Below are 14,236 nucleotides of genomic sequence, written 5' to 3'. Positions count from 1 at the left end.
AGAATCATACAATATGTAGAATCTTTCAAATTTCCTGAGCATTATCATTTATAAACTCTCTTTTAAGGACAGATTTTCATATAACTATAATGATACAATAAGTGTTATGTTATTTTAACAGTCACATTCAAGGTGAACAAGTGTGATTTCAAATAAGAAGAATTTTAAAAGGATGTAATACTTCATTATTTAAACTAAACTAATAGGTTAATTAGAGTGAAAACTTGATAGATATCCCAAAAATGGAATTTCTAGATGAAAAGCGGCTCTATTTCAAACTGACTTCAAGTGAGCACTGTATGCTTGCACTTTGTAGGGTTTATAGTCAAACAGATGGAAATGAAGAACTCTAGCTTAAATACTTTTTTCAGCAAATCACCAGGAGGGTGGAGGCCTTAGGAAATTTATATGGCTCTACTTTGCTTCCGTTTTTTAGTCTCTTAAATGGTAATGCAAATACTTAGCTAAATCTGCATTTAATGAGTATTGATATAAAGGAATTCATGTTTATAAAACTGGACAAAAAAGAGTGTTGAAGTAATTCCTCTCAATTTTACCCAATGACTCTACCGTTGCCATGAATTACAAGGGAAGAATGAAAGAAAGGAGTATACAATGATTTTCTTTATCCACATAGCACCCAATATAGAGTACAGAGTTGATGTTTAATGCTTTTCTATTTACATTTAATTGAGAAAAGAATCCTTTATTAGGGTGCTTTAAGCTTGAAAGATATGTAAGGGAGTCTAGTTATTGTTCTAATCCTTATCATCTAGAACGGCCAAAATAAAGCAAAAGAGTTTCAACTCAGTACAGAGAGTTTAAAACATTACAAATTTTCCCTGCATTTACAATTTAGATGGATTTGCACAAACATGCAGAGCTATAGCATATGAACTCTTCTACGAATAAAACAGGAAGGAGGAACTGGCAGAGTAGTAACAACTGTGTGCTAACTCTAGTGGTCAGAAGTTTTATCCCTCACTTGGGGCATATCTATGAGGGGAAACCATCCAACTGTAGCTTTTCAATCCCTTTTCACTTAAATATCATTAAAAATGTTTTTGTCCTGCTCAGTCTGTTCTGTTACCTGACAGGTCAAAATATTTTATCACATATTTTTCTGATATAAATTTCCTAAATGCTGAATATCCAGACTTATTCTGTGTTTGGAAACTGGACTGAAGCATTCCCTAAAATATTAGAATGTTTGCTTTCAAACTTCCTACTATATATCTTTAATCACATCACCTTTCTGAATTCTAAGGTAGCTCATTATAACACATACACATGCAGATATATGATACATAATATCAAACAAAAAATACTTTAAAACTCCAGTTTGGTAAAACAGAAATAGAACACCCTGTCATTATTTTAAACCATTACATTTTATGAACAGTTTATTTAACCTGATGAGTGCATTAATTTGTGAGGTTGGAGCTAATGACTGTTGCTGGAAATCTTACATAAGGAGAGAAAGAAGACTGAACCAGTTTTGTAATTCTAGGGTCCTGGGATCCTACTGAAACATTTCTGTGAATATAGCTGAATATCTTACAATCAAATGACTTAAACACAGTGATTAACAGGGTTTATGTGAGACAAGCCAACTCTCCCAACTTTCAGCTATTACCTTAAAGCCAAATGAAAATCAAATTTCCAAAAAAAGAATCCAGTTTACTCAATGTTTTAATTTATAGGTTGATATAAACTTCTTCTGCTTTATTGACTATAATGACAAGACAGATTTCCAAGCACTAGGAATTGAGCTCATATTTTGCAAACTTCTCTAATGTGCCTATATTTCTTTAGTCTCCACCAGACTTCAAACATTAAAAAAAAAAAAAAGAAATGTTTTCAGAGAAGCTAGGGTAATATATTTACTTTACCAAATACTGTGTTAGCAATGTTGGGGATTCCACAGTAAACAAAAGAGACAAAAATCACTGAATTCAATGATTTACACTCTAGTAAATTAAACCCGTCCCTCAGAAGCACTGTAGGCAACAAAACTAGAATGGAAATGACTGCTTATTGGCATGTTGAAAGTTTTTATCTATTCTGATGATGATTCAGCTGATATTTGTAAAAATGTAACACATGCCTGCCTCATTCTAGGGTCCTGGGATTCTACTGAACCATCTCTGTGAGTATAGCTGAATATTTCACCAAGCAAATAACTACCTCTTTAACTCATTTACTATTCACAACAACCCTGAGAATATATATTTTGCCCTTTATACAATTTTTAAAAAGCTGGGGGAAAAAGGTATTTTGAATACAAGATAACAGAGCAAGTAATTTATAGTGGAAACTCTAATCCAAGGTTCTGATTTTGTAAGTGTAGCTCTCTCCATTAGCTCACACCTCATCTAATCCTAGCTGTAATAGTCCTGACAAGTTCTACCTCACTTTTAAAAGTCAAGAAAAGAGTCAGAGGGGTTGAGTGAAAGCTGATTAAGAGAAAAGCCAGCATTTCCCCTCAAAGCACAGCCCCATGGTTGGTATCCTCAAAACAATCTTTGAATCAGTGTACGCCTCTTTCTCCATTGGGTACCCAGTAATAGGTCACTCTAATCAACTCTTTATTCAACCTTCTTCTTCATTAGAAATCACAACCTCCCAAGCCCACCCAGCAAAGTTAACTCACCTTCCCATTCCCCCATTAGCACTGAAGCATTTTTACAGCTGAAAATGAAAAGACAGGATACAAACCAGTACAGAGAATCTAATATCATAAAGATTCAGGATGGAACTAAAATAGAAATACAGCATTCCCAATGTTGATGGACATTTCTTCACTTTTCATTTGTAGCAAGAAAATTGACAATTCATTCAAATAAAATATGTGTTTGCATTTACTTTTGCAAAAACTTCAATTGTTCTGCTCCATCTTGGCAAATTTGGCAAGACTTTAATAGTTTTATCTAAAAATAATTTATGGTTATAGGTTTTCTTAGCACTTTAAGTCTCTAATAATATTCCTTTCCTCAAATCTACCCTAAACTACACATAATGGCCATCATATAAAAGTGCAAATGTATTTATATTAATATTTTTTTAATTTTCATATGCAATTCTTTCATTTAGGCTACTACCCATACTAACATTATAAGAATTAGTCTGTTAAAATATGTTCAAACTAATGCTTGGTGGGCTTTGAATGCTCGATAAAAATCATTCTCTGAAGCTAATGAAGACAGAAACTCTGCCTGTAACAATATTAAGTTTGTTTTCTCTGGTGATTCAGAGAAGTAAGCAATCTGTCAGTAACACTTTGAGTGAAATTACTTGTCTTGTAGGAATAACTGCTGACAGTCACTTTATCTCAGGGCTGACCCAAACATCTCCCTGCTGACAAATAAATTACTATGTCTAACTTTGAAAAGGTAACTAGCTTGTTTTAATTTTGATTGGTCTTTCAGAATCCCTTATACATGTATTCAGTCCCATCCTTCATTGTACTAAAAAAAATAATTTAAAAAGCAACAAAAATGTTTTTGGGGGACAGGTTTAAATTAAGGTGCAAGGAAAAAAGTAAAGTGTATTCAGTCCCATCCTTCATTGTACTAAAAAAAATAATTTAAAAGCAACAAAAATGTTTTTGGGGGACAGGTTTAAATTAAGGTGCAAGGAAAAAAGTAAAGAAAGAAAATCTTTATCATTTGGAGCTGAGAAAAAGAACTATTATGCTTCTTTCCAAGATGGTTATGTGAATGAAACTCGTGTGTCTACTCAACATTAAGACTGGCAGTGCCGTCAGTGACTGACTGGGTGAGTGAACACATTACGGAGAAAGTATTGTAGGAATTAATTTTCCTCAATAAAATGATTTTTAAGGCTCATATATTTCACAATCTAAACATATGTCACTGTTTCATAAACAAAATAAATGGATTAAAATAATACATTACCAATATGCTGACACATGGAGATATTTTAATTAGAAATTCTTAAGCTGTGTGATATTTAACTGCTGTATTTGCTAAAGAGAAGCATGCATCATTTAATAAGAAGACATGAGACAGGTGTATCACTTTGCATATGGTACCAGATTGTGTTTAATATAAACTACAACTGAAGCAACATTACTACAATTAGAAAGAAAACAAAATTATTTTAAGAATTTGTCACACTGAAAGTAACCACATAAAATAAATCAAGACACTGAAACCACTTTTTTATTAAAAATAAATTTTAAAAAATCATTCAGAGCTTAGTTCCTGAGACAATATTTCTTCAGAAACAATATAACATTTTAGCTATTTAAAGGCCATATTTACATGACTGCCTCATTATACTGGTCTCCTTTCCTTAACATTCTTTTTGACTTACTTAAGGACCAATGCTAACATAGCTGAGGAAAGCAAATGGCAAGTGGTCCTGAAATTTATACGGGAGGGAGAATTGGAATAAGTAGCAATATAATATATTGTTTACTGTAACAAGTGCCCTCTGTTCTCTAAAGGTCAAAAGCATTGTAACCTTAGAGTTACAGTTTCTGATTGTTCCCAGGGTTAAATACATTATCAAAATTAATGGTTCAAGCCCCTCAACCTTCAGATATATGAGTATTCATGCCTCCATCTGCTGAACTGTTCAACTAAAAATAGCATTCTTTGGTCTTCTCTCTCCTAATATTGTGCCCCTGAGGCAGAGAAAACCATGCCTTAGATCAGTACAGTAGTACAAAAAAAAGGTCTTTCCTACATCTTCCTTATTTTAAAAAGAGAAATAACTGATTACGCTAATGTAAGGAGGGTCTCTCCATTTTAAATACCCTTTCTCTACTTTTAACAAAATTTCAGGTTTCCAGGGTATAACTAAAAATGCTGTTAAGATTTACCCTGGCCCGTTAATGTTAGAAATGGCAACCTTTGAAGGACAAGTTAACTGTAACACTAGGAAGAGAGGACCAGTTCTGAGCCATGCATTGCATGGGGGTGGGGGGAGAGGGGGTGAGAATATATCTGTGTGGACTTTTCCTTCTAAGAATCTCTGTTTAGAAATAAAACCAGTAAACATAATTGCAACACTTCGTTAGTATCAATAGTTAATCATGATCATGATTGTTGACAGAGCTGTGACATTTTAGCTTGTCAAAGGAGAAAAACAGCAGCAGAGTTTAACAGCAATAAAGCAAGATATTATTAAAATTTCCATCTACCTTTGTTCAAGATTTAAAATGTTACTGTCTAGCAGCTTAGACATGGGTCTCTACTGTGCTATTCATGGATGTCCTAATAAACATGCTATACTCACACTAGGAAAGTTTGGGAAACCTGCCTCTCAAATTTCAATCTTTTCTAACTAGTGTACCATACAAGTAAACAGATCAAAGTTTTCCTGACATGCAGGAAAAAGGTGCAAAAAAAATGGAGGCAAGAGAAATAAGCAAGAATAAACAAAAACCCAGGAAACTCTCAAATCAGCCAAACAAACTGCAAAGCTATGAAGGCTCTGGCATTAATGGGTTCCCTATTTAACCTAATTAAAGTGACAGACATGTGGCATATGCTGTGCTTCTAGATCAGCATTGCTATAGCACTACGCAGCTCTGGCACTCATACATATGACAACATGGTTTCCAGAAGCCAGAACTGACACATCAGGGGTCGAAGAGGTAGGGGGTGAGGAGAAACCAACTTTAGTGAAAAATTAGGCAAAAGAGGAAATTGGGTGGAAACCTGGCTGAGAGAAGGTTGATGAGATAGAACACAATACCTCAACAGAAAATAAAAGTCAAAGAGAAGAGGAAGTCTTGAGTTTGAGCCAAGGCCACCTGCTTTCACATTCTTCCAAACACTTAAAAGCTTCTCAAGCTGACTGTCCTGAGTGGGTAAGATTGCTAACTGTCATCACACAGAAAAACGTGCTCCTAATGTCCATTTATCTCTCCTTTAAGCTCTCCTAGGCACAGAAGATTTTCAGAATGCCCTGAAATATGGCACTCTCTCTACAGCCAAAAGAAAGCCTTAGAAAAGAAATCTCTTCTGGTTGTACAGAAGACAGCAGATACCCTGACAGTATGTGCCTAGTCATGTCTGAGTGGAAACCCCCTGTCTACCTTCCATATCAAAGGGAAAGGAAAGAGGGAGGCAGTCAACAAGCTCTGGAACGCTTCCTTAGGCTACTTCCAAGGTGGCTTTTGATCTTGTCCTCTTCCTGCTTAGGAGTGATCATTCCCTATCATTTCTAAAAAGGCAAATTCAAAAGCAGCAGAGAAGATGATGTCCAAGGGACCCTTTATTGATTACATAATGTTTATTTGATATACATAGACTGGCAGAGCTAATAAATGCTGAATATACAACCTTGCTAGATGTAATTATTTTCCTTTTTGGGGTTGAGTTTCCCATCCTAGGTTAGAATATAAAATCTAGTATTAGATCTAACCCAGAAAATTACAGTATGTTTCAGTTTGAGGTAAGCTGTTTCCATTTTTTTAAATTCAACAGCTAGCAATCCTTCAATATCTGACAGTCACAGAGAGGGGCTCCAATGATACAGGAGAGGAATTAAACTTGAAATTGGAAAGAAGAGTACTAGGTCCCTGTAGCAGAAGAGGACTTCATTTTTAAGATCCATGTAAGCCATCTTCTCCCAAGTAGTAATAATATACCACAAAAACAACAAAGAGCTTTATTAGAAGGTTAAATATGGAAACGATTCTACAGAAGTTTATGGGGCAAAAAGCAACCAACAAGGCCCAGGTACCCACACCTGCTTCAGCCTGAGAAAACTAAGTTAAGAAACCAGAATTAGGTAGTTAGAAATCCTAGGTATGGGCCGACCCGGTGGCGCACTGCTACAGTGCGCCGCTTGGGAGTGCAGCGGCGCTCCCGCTGAGGGTTTGGATCCCACATACAGACCGGTTCCCGCTCACTGGCTGAGCGAGGTGTGGGCGCAACACCGAGGGTTGCGATCCCATTGCCGGTCCCGGTCCGGTACGGGCGCGACACTGAGGGTTGCGATCCGTTGCCGGACACGAAAAAAAGACAAAAAGGAAAAAAAAAAAAAGAAATCCTAGGTAATAACTCTGACTCAATGAATATTTTATAGTCTTGGTTAAATAATTTGACCTCTTTGAACCTCAGCTGGTTTATTTGTATAAGCAAAATTATATTTTGTCAAGTTTGCGGGTTATTATATGGTCAAATGAATTTTTAAAAAATGTTTAAGTATTTTTTAAACACAAGTAAAGATGAAAGAGTGAAAGAAAGAAAGATGGTTTTGAAGACACCCATAATGTAAAGAATTTGCCTGAATAAGAGGGTACTTCAAAAAGTTCATGGAAAGATAGAACCAAAAGATAAGGCAAATCTTTCCATAACATTTTTGAAGGCCTCTCATATATATAGCAATAAACAACCTAATTTGGGGGCATTGGTTTGGAGTTTGCCTTTTTCTCTGAAAGCAAAAGAGCAAATGAAGAGAAAGGGAAAGAGTAGGTTTTAGAGTTTAGGTTGAGTGTTTGCCACTTTTTTAAAAAGACTAGAATATGACTGAACAATCCAGTCCCCACCCAGTGAAGCACCAATGGAAGCATTCATACCTCAATCTGTTTGTGGTTGTAAGAGTGGCCACCACCATGTTCAAAGGTGTCCAAATTCCTGCCAAAACGGTCAATTTGGCCCTTTAGCCTTGGGTTAATTTGTGGGTGGGAGACATGACCCTTCTGTTTAGTAGCATATTCAGAAAAAAAAAAAAAAAAAAGACAAAACAAACTGTCAGAAGTCACAAAATAGAACACACATTTCTAAATTCAGGGTATTGACCACATCAAAGAATGGAAAGCGGAAGGTTTAAGAAGCAGCCTCTCTCTTTTACAGAAACTTGGTTATAGGATCAAACAATGGTACTGGTTTCTTATTTCTGCCTCTGACTCAAGAAGATACTCTATAACATAGCTCTAGGAAAAGGATAAATAGATTACGTTTACCAATGTGCGGGTTCTTTTCAGATTTCCACCAACTGCAGTAGGTTCCAGTGTTAGTGGTATGGAAGGTGAAGGTTTGCAACAGAGAGGTAGGGTTGCAGCTCCTGTTAGGCAAAATTTCTAGCTCTGCTAGACAGCTCATAATGGGTAACATCATCATGACTTCTTGGATGAGGCTTATGACAAAAACTCAAAGTATTGCAAAAATTCTTTATTTGTAGAACCAATTGAAAATGTTCAAAATGGTGGTTTTTTGTGGTACAATAGTCACACACTTTATATGTTCAAGTCATATAGGAAATAGCCCATAAAAATAAAAATGCTTCACCAGATGCTAGTCCCCAGATTATTTTTAAAAGCTCAAAAATAATCACAATAAATTTTAAGAATAAAAAGCTATCTTTAACAAACTTTCCACTGTATTGAAATTCAAGTTGTTCATTATTATATTCGGGGTCTTCGAAAAATTCATGGAAAGATTTGTATTATCTTTCAATTGCACTTTTCCATGAATTTTTTGAAGTACCCTCATATTTTCTAAATATTTAAATACTGAAGGATTGACTGTTATTTTATTGATATTGCCTTTTTGTTTTTATTCATTAAAATACATATTCATATTTAAAATCAGTTTCCTATTAAAATGGCATTATCAGAAGGGTATAAAGATTATCTACTCCTATTCTAAACTCCTCGTTTTAGTGTGAAGAAGATACACTTTTCCCCCAAATTTAGCTTTTAAATAAAGAACACTAATCCAGAACTTGGTCAGACACCATGTCCATACTTTTGACCCTGGAAAAGATGAGGATACACATATTCAGGAGCAATGTGTTTATATTTTACCAAATAATTGTCAAGTAATTTGAAAATAACAACCCCTTATTCTATGAGCAGCAAGAAGGAAAATATCCCACATCATTCTCTGTTTTGATGCTTATATGTAAAAGCTAATCTGGACATAAATGGAGACATGAATGAAACATTGATAAGGAAAAGGTAACATATCCCAATAATATTTAGCCAGAAATAATTATAAAACTATTAACTCACCTGATAGAGAATACATAGTACTAAGTCATAATGTCATTTTTCCTTTAAAAATATTGAAACTGGCAGCTTTCTCTTCTACTTGCAGTATGGTAAGTACATAAGGTGTTAATCCTTCTGGGCTATGCTTTAAAAATTATTTAACATTCAGGCCATTATTTAGCATACAGCTGGTTAGCAGTTTTCCACTAAAGTACTGGCTCATATCCCACATTCTTTTCTTCTGGCACTTACCTGGAGCTGTAAAGGGCTGAGTCCAGAAGCAGCAGCAGCTGCCATTGTTGATGGAATGAACTGTACAGGGTAGTTATCACCTGTCGGAAAGAACAATGCATACAGGTTTAGACAATGCACAGGGAATTGCAGCAGACAAGTACAAACATGGTCCTTGGATTGCCTGAGCTTTACAATGTTGCTCTAAGCCCAAACATCTGCAGAAACAAAAGCCTTAGTTGGGCACAGACTTGCAGTGCTGCCTTGGAACTTTCTGTTAACAGATAGCTGGTAGGCAAACTGGCAAAACATGAATGTGATGTTAAGAAAATTAAATGTGCAATTCAAGCATGTTCACTCCATCACAAATCTTGTAATACATCATTTTTTAAGAGTAAAAAAATATCTTAAAGCCAGGCTGACACTTAGTACACTGTGAAAGCATTGAGTTTTTATATTAGAACAACAAAGAGTTTTGGCTTGGTAGGCAAGGCACAATATTAGAGTTCAAAAAAGACAATGAGCTATTGACTGCCCATAACCCTAAACTTTATTTTATAAAACATAGAGAAAAAAATTTTTACACTACAACTGCTCCAATATGCTGGGGGTGAGAAGACAGCTAATCTTATCTTGCCAGCATTCTGTGAAATACTTGGTGTCTCAGTGAAAGTGGAAACCATACTTCTCTGGGTTAACCTCAGTACTGTACTAGTGGAACCTAGTATAGAATCATGCACACAGACACTTATCAAACATTCTTTGATGTTAATTTGATTAAATAACCACACATTTTACATGAGATATCTGCCCTAAAAGCCTGGTAGAGATTGAGCATGGTTCAGCAGAGATCAATGCTAGCACAGATACTTATCAAACATTCTTTGATGTTAATTTGATTAAATAACCACACATTTTATATGAGATATCTGCCCTAAAAGCCTGGTAGAGATTGAGCATGGTTCAGCAGAGATCAATGCTACATATTAATGTGTTTCTGACTGCAGATCACTCCTAAATAGGAGAACAGAAGTAACTTCTGTGACCTAAGGACATAGGCTATGTGCAGCAGCCTGAAGAACCAAAAGAAAGTGATGAGGAATGTATTGTGATGATAGTAAATGAAACAAAAATTAATATTTGTGGATAAGTTACACAAAATCAGTGACTTAATGGAGTATCCCTTTGGCTTCAGCTACTTATTTAAAGTCAGTGTTATGTACTATCTCTAGGCTATATTTTAATAGGCTGTTCCTCCACACATTTTTGACATTTATAATAATCATGCTATTTTGCCTGAACTTTTCCTCACTGAAAGCTGTATGTAATAATGAAGAGACAGTGTAAAAAAAAAATCACAGTAATAAAGGCAGTCAACTGGAAAACAATAAAACTTTTTTTTCCTGCATGGACACTAATACCTGGAGCCTTCCTGGTGCCCCTGGTTCCCTGGAACTCATCCTGCTTGCCACATGAAGTGCTACTCAGCTGGCCCAATGTAAATGTTAAGTTGCTTTCACTTTTAACAAATTGTTAGCTTCTAATCTACACAGTCCCTTTGCATCATATCCATAATACCTCATCAGACCATTGAGCACAGTGTGTGCTTGTACACAGTCCAGTAACAATTGGCTTCTGATTGCATATGGAGCGCTGCTACAATGCATTCACTAACACTATATTGTGCTGGTCTCCTATGGAGTAATGTTCAAATATCTGATCTCGTTTTTCCCCTTCCATGAGGTTGATTTTGGTTTGCAGTACTACATGAGCTTTTTAAAAAAGATAACTAGGCCAAATTATTTTTTATAGTAAATGACTGTCACTTTATGCTTAAATAATTCTACTGATCTTCCTGATATTTAAACTAAATTATCTGAAGAAAGAATATTCTAATCTAAGTCAAATAGTATTTCTTTGGTAGATATCAGGTTGGAAAAAATCACAAAATGACACTGAATTAATGATGCTTCAAAAATAGGGGGGAAAAATCACCATTCCAACCATCAACATAGACTGCCTCCTGGAACATTTTAAAGCTGTTCTTTCTTTAAATATCATGCATTATTCATACTAACTCTGAACCACAACCCTCCCCCTTCCCCCGTAAGTTTAATACCAGTTGCTTTATTTGTACTAAAACATTTTTCATGTCAAACATATTTTAAAAAATCAAACTCTAAAAGAATTCCCTGGGGCACTCCTTTTTTCATAGCTGTCATGCTTCTATGCTATGAAATAGCTAACTTTTTTTTTTTTATAGTTTTTGGCTTGCTAGTTAATTTATTACTATCTCTACCACACCCTGTAGTACTCTCCAGCTCACCTGCTGGCTACAAACAGCTTTCTTTCCACTGCTGACAAGCATATTTTTTAAATGTTTTTAAACTTTCTGCTGGTTTGAATCTGTATATCTGAATATAATCTTCAGAAAGCTATTTCTCCAGAACATATCATTATATCAATACTAAAAGTAAAAATGAATATATTAGATTAACAGAGTATATCCTAGAGAATGAATAGAAGAGAGAGAAAAGGGAAGAGGCAGGAAAGGTAGAAGATGAGAGAGAAGAGGGAGATTAAAAGTAAAAGAAAATTTTAAGAGCGAGAGGGATTTAAGAATATTGTGAGTTTCCTTGTTTAATAAAAAAGTTACATGCATCTCCCCACCCCCCTCTAATGTTCTCTGTGTAAGAGTCAATCAAGAAAAAGTTCTCAGTGGCTGACTTGGCAAGGAATCAGTCAACATGTTGTAGCAATTTTTTTCAAATTTGTTTCTGGATTTGAAATGCTTACGTGAGGACCCATTCTTTTAAAATTTGTACAAAGGAAGATGAAGCCTGTTGGAACAGGTTGGCTTTAGGCACTACTGTAATCAGTCCCTTGCTACATCTAGTGTAAGAAGACGACCTACAAAAACAAATATGAAGAATAGTGTTCATTCTGTAAATCTATATGTCCAACCCTCCAGATATTCCAACTGACCATTTTTACCTGAATATTACAGAACAAATACACAACAGGATTTTAAACCTATGGAAAATTTGCTTGACATTAGTTTTACTTGTCAGAATAGGCAACATTCCTTTGAAATCAAAGCAGCCTCACAATAAGCATCCCTAAATGAGAGAAAGTAAATTTCTAAATTTTAAGAGAAACTAAAATGAAGCCAAAACTTAGTAGGACTTAATCACAGGAGAAGAGGAGCTTGTACTAAGAACCTAGGACCTATTAGACTCGGGCTACCTCTTGCAATAATATTTCTAATTTGTGTAATTCTGATATAAATTCCAGGTTTTTGTAAGAGCCAACAATCCTGTTGGTAAAATTCTGTCCATTTACTTTCAGTCTTCAGGAAGACAATGGGATTGAGCTGGTTGTAGTATCCTGAGATACTAAATTTCAGATATTAAAACATTGGAGAGACCATTTGGAGAGATTGGGAGGAGTAGAGAAGAAAAAATAGACCTGGGAGACAGGATTCACTTTCTCCAAAGTGGGAATTAAATTTCAAACCTCACTTCCCACTCTCCAAACAGAAGAAAAATATGATACACATCCCTAACTATTTCACAAATTTTTGTGTGGTGGCATTATGAATGTGATAAGTTGCCAAACAACCTATAGACCTCACTTTTTTGAGCTATGGCCATTCTTGCTACAATATGGAAATATTTAAATTGAAACCACCACTGCCAACTTGGACATACCATTTTGCATGAGTCTTGCCTAGATGTTTATACTCAGTGTAGCAAAATATCACAAGTCCTCTTACTCAGGGAATGCCATAAGTCTGAATTTATCTTTGTGGGACATTACACTGCAGCAAAAGTTAGCAGGTAATAGGAAACATATTTAGAATCATAAAAATAAAACAAAATCAATTTGTTCTGAGGAGAAATGGACAAAAAAAATAGTAAGGATTATAATATATATTGCTGAGATCACCATGCTCTTATTTTTCTTGCTAAATTTCTTCTCTGTTCATCAAATAATAGATCAATGATGAAAAGAATCATGATCCCAAGACTTTTTCTAAGATCATCTGCTTTGTTTTCCATACCTTTAAAGAAGCTAAGAATCAAGAATCAATCTTAGTTTCTTCACTTATTTTATAGCATTCAGACCCTCAGTCAATCATTTGAAAATCCATGGAATTTTTCACGATGGCAATTAAGTGTCTGTGAATGAACTGATATAAATCTATCCCCATTACAAAAAATCAACTCAGAAAACAACTCAAAGTTCATGCCTTAATGACAGATCATCAATGAGATAGCCTCTATACATGAAGGAGGACACCATTAAAATAATTCTTGACCTCCATAAAACTAGGTTAGTTTACACAGGTGAACATATTATCTTCTTGGACCTCAACACTCTCATTTTAAAATGAGGGTACTAATCTGGAGAACCTCAGAAATGCTTTGATTCCAAGTAGATAAATTTAAATAATCAAGTATTTCTATAGTGGTTATACACCTGTGCTTTGAGATTTTCTGGAAGAGATGGAAATGTCTGGCTTTACAAGATGTCATTTGAATAACCCCACACATATGTCACATTTTATTCATAGCAAAAAAGCCAGATTTTCTTAAAATCACAAACACTAGGACCATGTCCCCAAGAGTGTAAAATATCAAATCAGAGAATTTCACAATAAATTATATCTCCACTGTATTCTAGATGTTAATCCCCTGGAAAAGTTAGTTAACTTCTTTGAGTTTTAATTTCTTTTAGTTTTAGTTTCTTCAAGATACCCACTTGCTCAATAAATGTTAACTAAAAAAAATTTTTTTTAATTAGGTAACAATTGTTCACCAACCAATTATACACCAACCAATTATACAACCTAGAACAAATGCACAAATACCTTGAAACATATAAATTACCTGACTCAAGAATAATGGAAAATCTCAACAGACCTATAACAAGTAAAGAGATTGAATCAGTAATCAAAAATCTCTCAACAGAGAAAAGCCTTGTACTAGATGGCTTTACCAATGAATTCTGCCAAATATTTAAAGAATT

At 35.0% G+C, this 14,236-nt stretch overlaps 1 protein-coding gene across 1 annotated transcript in view; it reads right to left on the bottom strand.

Moving 5' to 3' along the window:
• SOX6 (SRY (sex determining region Y)-box 6) overlaps positions 1-14,236 on the bottom strand; it is a gene marked incomplete at its 5' end in the record, with an annotated part of 259,721 nt that overhangs the window by 118,118 nt on the left and 127,367 nt on the right. The window contains 2 exons of the mRNA XM_008594985.1: positions 7,559-7,681; positions 9,227-9,306. Of these exons, the coding sequence (XP_008593207.1) occupies positions 7,559-7,681; positions 9,227-9,306 (203 nt within the window). The remainder of the gene's footprint in view (positions 1-7,558; positions 7,682-9,226; positions 9,307-14,236) is intronic.

Source organism: Galeopterus variegatus, unplaced genomic scaffold (assembly GCF_000696425.1).
Source record: "Galeopterus variegatus unplaced genomic scaffold, G_variegatus-3.0.2 Scaffold169, whole genome shotgun sequence".
NCBI lineage: Eukaryota > Metazoa > Chordata > Mammalia > Dermoptera > Cynocephalidae > Galeopterus > Galeopterus variegatus.
The sequence above is the reverse complement of the archived record's forward strand: the minus strand, read 5'-3'. Positions and strand labels throughout refer to the sequence as shown.